General features: G+C 41.7%; 1 protein-coding gene across 1 annotated transcript; it reads right to left on the bottom strand.

The window, feature by feature from the left end:
* Positions 1–4,738: 4,738 nt before the first annotated feature.
* LOC129571937 (uncharacterized) lies at positions 4,739–7,925 on the bottom strand (the record flags this gene model as incomplete). Its single annotated transcript, XM_055451822.1, has 2 exons — positions 6,630–7,925; positions 4,739–5,088 (listed from the first exon to the last, which is right to left on the bottom strand). Coding segments are annotated over exons 1-2 (1,646 nt in total), but the record flags the coding sequence as incomplete, so codon positions are not given.
* Between the last annotated feature and the right edge of the window lie 701 nt (positions 7,926–8,626).

Genomic DNA, 8,626 nt, shown 5'->3' with positions numbered 1-8,626 from the left:
CAACCGACGACTTTTCTGTTTAGTCGTGATGCTGATGATGGTACGATAGTACCGAAATGCATTCAAGGTACTCTTTTCGATTTCTTTTGTTTTAAATGAATTGAAAATATTGAATTAGTGAAAACAATAAGGTGCGATTCAATTATTTGTTGATTTATCGGTTTTCACGTCGCTCAAAAACATATTTATTAATGTATCGCCTTTGTTTTTGTCCATGGCAGACTGGATGCATGTTGAATGGTATGGTTCTGTTTGAGTTCACCAAATTTATAATGAACATATCGATTGAAAATTCATTTAAGAATTCTGTTCCAACAATTTGATTTGTGATTGATTCTAGATCTGTATTCTTTGTAGTTTCACACAAGTCTCCGATTTCGTTGTAAAATCCATCCTCTTCCAATTTGGGAAAATCCACATTGTTGAGAATAAATTAGACTTCAGAGGCGCTATCACATTCGCTATCAGAATCACTATTCAATACCGAATGGATACGAAAAAAGGTGGGTTAGCGGGTGCTAGGTTGTTCCGGGGCCTCCATTATTTTGATGGCATAAATCGAGTGGGAGTGATAAAATCCACCTGGGAGCCTATTTTGGGTACCTCCCGAACAAAAGTTTGATTTTTCAAGGAATTTTGAACAAACATACCCATTTAATACCAAAAAGGTGGGTTAGCGGGTGCTAGGTTGTTCCGGGGCCCCTATTATTTTGATCAAATAAATCGAGTGGGAGTGATAAAATCCACCTGGGGAGCCCATTTTGGGTACCTCCCGAACAAAAGATCCATTTTTCGAGGAATTTTAAACTTATATACCGATTTAATACCAAAAAGGTGGGTTAGAGGGTGCTAGGTTGTTCCTGGTCCCTATTATTTTGATGAAATAAATCGGGTGGGCATGATAAAATCCACCTGGGTAGCCTATTTTGGGTACCTCCCGAACAAAAGTTCGATTTTTTGAAGATTTTTCATAGGCTAGTTATCCTAGGGTACATCTGGGGTGGCTGAAAATTTAATGGTTTCCAAGTCTAACGAAGCACAAACGTTTGGTACTTGCAGAATTTCTTTTCCTATTCTGGTATTTGAGCAATCGCGCTAACAAATTTTTGCGTACAGCGTACAGCGTACAGCGTACAGGGTACAGGGTACGACACACCCACATTAACATAGCAAAATAACCACTGCATCGTGCTTTTTGGTGTCGAAAATGGATAGAAAAATGGTATTTCGGGGTACTTAGGTTTTGGAGTGATTACAATACTTTTACTCACGACATGGGCGTGCGAAAAAGTAAAAACTTGATACAAAGATCACTGGTGAAAATTTCACCGGAGAAATTTTTTCATTTCACAAGGAACTGTGTACTTAGCTTTATGCGAAAAAATGATAAGAAAAATTCGCGTTTTTCACGGTTTTCGCTTAACTGATAAGAGATAACAACTTGATGCTTGTAGCGAAGTTGTAGTACTTAAGCTGCTTTACAACTTTGGCATAGATACCATCTCGTTATCTCTTATCAGTTTCGCGGAATATGCGAAAAACCGCAAAAAACCGTGAAAAACGCGAATGTTTTCTTATCATTTTTTCGCGTAACTGATACGAGATAACGACTTGACGTCTGTGGCAAATTATAGTACTCAACCAGAGCTACAACTTTGCCATAGACACCATCTCGTTATCTCTTATAAGTTCCGTGAAAAATGATAAGGAAAAAACGCGTTTTTTCGCGGTTTTCTGCGGTTTATCGCGTATTCCGCGAAACTAATAAAAGATAACGACTTGGTATCTTCGGCAAAGTTGTAGAACAGCTTGAGTACTACAACTTCACCATAGACATCAAGTCGTTATCTCTTATCAGTTACGCGGAAAAACGCGAAAAACGCGAGTTCTTGATAATCATTTTTCGCGAAACTGATAAGAGATAACGACTTGGTGTCTGTGGCAAAGTTGTAGTACTCGACCTGCTCTACATTTCTGTTGAAGAGGTAAGTCTCTTACTTCTTATCGGCTTCACTAAAACGAGGTGGGAAAATTTCGCGATTTTCGCGTTTTTTCGCGTTTTTCGCGGAACTGATAAGAGATAAGCAATATTTGTTGCATCAAAATTATAGCAAACTTTGAGTATTACAACTTTGCTTCAGACACTAATTTGTTATCTCTTATCACAGTCCAGATTTCATATGAAGTATCTTGGGGGCCCTGGAGTCCCCCAAGAACAGTAATATGTTGCAAATATGAAGAACAGTCATAGTGTTAATAACTTCAAAACGATATTATTAAGATTCATCCGATAACGTTATTATTTGAATATAGTTAATAACCTGATAAAAAGTTGATAGCGTTATTAAGATTTATTGGTATTATGATCGGATCTCAATAATCTCTCAAAATTATTAGGATGGTTATTAAGATACGAATATGGCACAGCTATAAAATACATTGCTTCTTATGGAGACTAAATGGATGGATTTTTGTGCGAGCGCCTCTAGTGAATATATCTCGAAATGATGAAATATTTCAAGCTTTGGAATGCTTTCATGATAATTCCATTCCAGTGGTGGATTTTTTTGACTTATACACATAACATTTTATCTGTCAAAGCTGTCAACATCTGTTGTTGTGCAATTCAAAAATAGTACATTAAGATGGAAAATACAGTTGAGAAAATTGTCTCAAAAAAAACTGAGTGTGAAGAGGTAACCATTCGTATGCTCTTGAATAGTGAAAAACATTTGAATTTATATCGATTTTTACATGCAAAGGATTTTTTCTTCGTGAAATGGTGTGGGCTTTCAAAGAAGGAAAATTCCTGGGTGCCCTTCGATGCTCTCTCAAAACGCCTTGAATTGGTCGAAGATTTCGAAAGAAACAGAGCAAGAAGAATTATCGGTATTCAATTTTTTTTTGAAAAAGTGCGAAAACTGTGTTTTTTTCGGTTTTAATATGTACGTTTTTTCAGATGTCAAGAAAACAAACGGATCAATCGAATACTTGATTGAAATGTCGGCCAATTTTGCTGAAAAATGGTCGGCGAAAACAAGTGCGTTTTTGTGGCCGAGAAAGCTAGCCATCTTTCTCAAATATCTCATACAATGGCGAACGGTAGTGAATGGTGACGACGTCATAGAGAAAATTCAACATACGGACAATCCGATTGAGATAAAGTGTAATTAGTCTAATCGCCGCACAAAATTAATCATATTCGATCCGATGCGATCGTAATAATTTCTCTTTGAATGTCTTTTCTCATTCAGATGTCACTCGATCTGTCACAGGAATCATGTACTTTGTCCGTTTCGATAATGGTGGAATGTGGATGACGTCATTCAGAACAATCCATCTGTGCCCTCATCTAGTTGTGGATTATTTACAAAAATATCTGCAATAAACTTACCGATCGTTACCGATAATTATGTTCGCTCGTGTTCGCTATTCAATATTCAATATTTGAAATAAACTAATAAAAAACCATAAAAAACAAAGAAATATTCATGTTTGTTCGTGTTTGTTCATTTTAATTTTTGATGGTTTCTGATTCTTCAAACTAGGCTAAATCCTTGGTGATTTTGTATTGATGCCATCAGTTTGAATTTTAATTTTTCTTTCGTTTCCCAATGAGCCATTTTCAAAATCGTATGCATCGAAATTATCCATAATAAAATGCATAAAGAATGCATTAGATACAATGTTTTTTATAGTAGTTCACCATACTACAAGTATATGGTACCGTTCTATCATATCTTTTTAGACTATCTATCATATCTTTTGTGAGTAAATGATTTAGGTGTTCCGATGCATAGAATATGCATAATGTTATGCATCGGAACACCTTAAATCATTTACTCACAAAAGATATGATAGATAGTCTATGCATAACAGTACCATATATGGTGAACTACTATAAAAAAAACATTGTATCTAATGCATTCTTTATGCATTTTATTATGGATTACTCAACCAATCTCTGTGTACTTGAAAGTTGGACAAGTTAGAATATAGCTAAGGAAGCAAATTTAGTCCTTCCTCATCGTTTTGTATATCCATATATTCGATAAGCCATCTCATTACGCATTTATATTGAAATGCTCATAAGACAAGTCAAAAAAAAAGAAATCGCATTCATTTACGCAACAAAATATTGTTTATTGCTAATAATATTACAAAGGCTAAGGGGGCAGCGTCAGCTGCTTTTTGCTACTAATAAGACGTAGTCTCGAGACTGGTTTTACACTAGGTAGAATCGATTTTCAAAAGTGAGGACCTTTTTTTTAGATCTGTTGAATATTTATAGGAGAAATGGAATAAATAAAAATGCCTGAGCGTTATTTTCTTAACGTTTATTCTAAACCGATGTTCTTGGTAACATTTCCAAATCAATACTGAATGCATCTCGCTATGTCGCGGCTATTTATAGGAAAAAAGGCCAAGCGCAAAAGGCTGCTTGGCTCCATGCAATGATTGCTTAAATCTAATCTGTTCAATTCTGAACATCCTCCCCGGCCTGGCCCGAAGTTCCATTGGTGCAAATCGGTAATAGACACAGCTTGACGATTGGTCGTCGGTAGGTGTGTCTGCTACCCTCACGTGCCCATCATCTCCTTCGATGATGTTGATCACTCTCCCCAGTGGCCATTGTGTCGGTGGTAGTGTATCTGTGACGATCAAGACTATGTCGCCAACTTGGATATTTCGTTGGCTCTGTCGCCACTTATTCCGCTTCATTAACGTAGTCACGTACTCGTGTGACCATCTCTGCCAAAATTCTTGAGTCATCTTCGTCATTAGCTCGAAATTTCTCAGTCTATTGGCGGCTGTTGTCGTGTAGTCCCGACTAAGCGAAGCAACCAGTGGCTCGCCGACGAGAAAATGGCCCGGTGTCAGTGCTAAATCGTCGGTTGCGTCGTCGCTCAATGCGATTAGGGGCCTGGAATTTAAGCAGGCCTCCACTTGTGTTAGCAATGTCGCTAGTTGTTCAAATGTCAGCTGTTGACCGCCTATGACGCGTTTTAGGTGAGACTTCGCACTTTTCACCGCCGCTTCGTGCAGCCCACCCATGTGTGGTGCTGATGGTGCAGCCTCTCTGATCGTCTGTACAAATAGATAGGAAACGTCAAACAAGAACAATAAAGCGGCACCTGGCGACTGGTTGGAGAAATAGAGAATCATGCACATAGTTTGCTGTAACAAGTATGCGTCTGTGTAAGTGCGTCTGTGTTAGTTCAAACGTTGAAAGTATGACACATTGCACTTAGTCCCCAGGTGCCGCTGTATTGTTTACTATTTTCATGATCAGAAAGGCTGTGATGGTGGTATGAATTTCCACTGTGTCGTGGTTCCGTTCTGTGCGCTCAATTCCCTCCAGGTGCTGTGAATTTGCTGTTGCTCATTGGATTCGCCCCGAAACGTTCTGTTGATTTGCTGCTGCTCGTTCGAGGCTCCCTGGAACGTTGTGGAATTGTCGGCGAACAGCACCTTGATCCTCCCCCGGCGGCAGGAGAATCGCGTGAATGCTGCGATGAAGGCCTCTGTAGTCATATCAGAGACGAGTTCTAAGTGTACCGCTCTGGTGCGCGTGCAGACAAATACTGAAATGTATCCCTTGTCGATTATTTTCGTCCGCGATGCGTTGTATCGTTTGATGTTCACCGGTCCGGCATAGTCGACGGCCGATGCTTCGAATGGTGGCCCCAGTGTTACCCTTTCTTCTGGCAAATGGGCCATCAACTGATGTTGCGTTTCTTTCCTCTGTCGGATGCATGGTATACACTTCAAAATGGTGCATTTCACCGCCTTTCGGCCGCCCAAAACCCAATATCGCTGCCTAATGTACTGCTGTGTGAGCTGCGTCCCGCCGTGTAGCGTTGCCTCGTGGGCTTGCTCAGTCAGCAATTTTGCCGTTGTACACTTCCCGCTGAGTAATATTGGATGTACTGTGTCGTACGGCATATTTGATCGTTTGATCCTCCCTGCCAATCGCAGAATCCCGTCATAGTTAACTTGGACAATGGTGACCCTTGTGGTAGGTCTTGCTTTCTGCTCAATATTTCGATTTCTGAGTTAAAATGTACATTCTGGCTATGTCGCACCCAAATTCTTTCAGCGTTCAAAATTTCATTGTCGGTGAGCTGCCCCATCTTTCGGAACGCTCTTTTCACCGTGAATCGGAGTACATACGCTGTGACGCGTAACAATTTTGACCAGCTGCTAAATTGGTTCAACAGATTTCCTCTGTGATTTGAAACTGGTCCGCTGCTGTCGATGTGTACATTTACCATCGCCGTAGTTTTTCGCTCGTGGCAGCGAACTGTTTTGATATCGGCTTCGGTAAGCTTTAACTTGCTTTCTGGCCATTTCTCTGTGTCGAGAGTCAGCCAATCAGGTCCATTCCACCATAACCTGCTGCCAACTATTTCGGTTGGTGAAATCCCCCGCGATGCCAGATCCGCTGGGTTGCTTTTCGTGTCGACGTGCCTCCATTCGACACCGCACGTTAACTCCTGGATTTCTCCGACTCTGTTGCCGACGAATACATCCAATTTAGCGGGTGATTTCCCGATCCAATGCAGCGCTATCATGGAGTCTGACCAGAGTGTGCAGTCGTTTATGTCAACATCATGAGCTGACCTTACTCCCTCCAATAGTTGTGCCGTTAAGTGGCATGCTGTTAATTCCAGCTTTGGAATTGTGCTTCCCTTCACTGGAGCCACGCGTGCTTTCGCGAATACCAGGTGCACCGTGACCGGTTCGTCGTCGCGTTGTTGCCGAAGGTAGAATTTCGTACCATATCCAGTCTGTGACGCGTCCGCAAATGCATGCAATTGCTTTTTCGATTTGAGATCTGTGTTGATCCATCGAGGAATTCGTACGGCCGTGATGTTTGGTAATTCCATGGCGAATTGTTTCCACCGTTCCAATGGTTCTCCCTCGACTGTGTCGTCCCAATCCAGTTTGTCTATCCATAAGTCTTTCAGCACTACTTTTGCAAATATGACTACGCACGATAAATACCCACATGGATCGTAAAGTCGTGCTATGTCGGACGAAATGCTACGTTTTGTCGCGTTCTCCAAGCGAATTGGGTTTTTAATGATATATTGGAATGTGTCTTCGTTTGCATCCCAATGCATTCCGAGCACAGCGGTTGTCTCTTCTTTGTTCAGCTCAATCAATTGACATCCGCTTGACTTGATGTGTTTCCGCATCACTGGATCATTGGTGTTCCATTTTGCCAATTCCATCTTTCTCCTGCCGAACATTTCGATGAGCTCCCTATGCAATCCGATGGCGGATTCAACATCATGACTCCCGCTCAATGCGTCGTCGACATAGAATGATGTCTTTACTGCCCTTGATGCCGCTGGAAATTCTGTGGCGAATTCGTCAGCCATGTAATCCATGGTGCGTATGCTAACGTATGCAGCCGATTTGTTCCCATATGTCTGGGTGTTTAGCCAATATTCGCGAACTGGTTCATCCGTGGACTCTCGCCACAATATTCGCTGCATGTCACGTTGATCTTCGGCGATCAATATCTGTCGATACATTTTTGAAACGTCAGCGGTCAGTGCCACTCGGTGCGTTCGAAACCTCATGAGAGTGGTGATCAGCTCTGGCTGAACTTTCTCACCGTTCAGCTGAATATCGTTGATCGAAATTCCATTCTCAGCCTTCGCGCTCCCATCAAACACCGTACGGAACTTTTCCGTGCCCGCTGCATGGTGAGGTATGTAAATTGCTGTGTCGCTATGGTGTTTTTGTACCGGCACTCTACTCATGTGGTTGAGTTCTTCGTAATCGCGCATAAATTTTGTATATTTTTCTCTTAGCGCCGGGTCGCGCGCGAATTTGCGTTCCATTTGCATTAATCGCGCGTACGCGATATCGTAGGTGCCGATTACTTGTGGTGCATCTGGTTGCAACGGCATTCTTGCGATTTACCGCCCCTCATGATTGGTTGTAATGCTGCTGGTGAATATGTCTTCGAACAATTGTTCTTCTTGCGTACGATAACGCTTAATTGGTATTTGATCCCGCTCCCAGAATTTTGAGATCATGTTTAACAGCTCTTCGTTTGACACTGACCCCTCCACGGTATTTACGATTGACGCGCGTTGATACGTATGATCGTATCCGCCAAACACGATCCAGCCAAACGTCGTGCGTTGAGCGGTTGGCGCATCCCTCATTTTTCTGATTCCGTTTATGATAACGCGACTGTAAAAATCCGCTCCCAGAAGCAAATCCACTTTGTTGGGTTGATGGAACGTCTTATCTGCCTGTTTGATATTTTTCAAATATTTCCACCCACTGGTGTCCAGTTTGTGGCTCGGTAGATTATTCATCATCTTGGGGACGATGTACGCTCCCACGTGCTCGTTGACTGTGTCATCATGCTGGGCTATTAAGTTTAGCCATGCGATGCCTCTGGCGGCCACAATGTCTCCATTGAGATTCTTAATTTGCATGTATGCAGCTGATTTCTGAGGTCTCAACAATTGTACTGCATGTCCGGTAACTAAATTGATTTGACCCCCGAGATCGCAAAGTGCTCGTAACGTTTTTGGGTTGCCTTGGTGATCATTGACGACCACCAAAATAGTGGCAAGTAGTGCGATGCTTAACTCTC

This window comes from Sitodiplosis mosellana, unplaced genomic scaffold (genome assembly GCF_009176505.1).
Source record: "Sitodiplosis mosellana isolate CC-2019 unplaced genomic scaffold, AAFC_SMos_1.0 Smas_scaffold_3777, whole genome shotgun sequence".
Lineage (NCBI taxonomy): Eukaryota > Metazoa > Arthropoda > Insecta > Diptera > Cecidomyiidae > Sitodiplosis > Sitodiplosis mosellana.
Note: the sequence above shows the minus strand (reverse complement) of the source record. Positions and strands in the feature narration are given on the sequence as shown.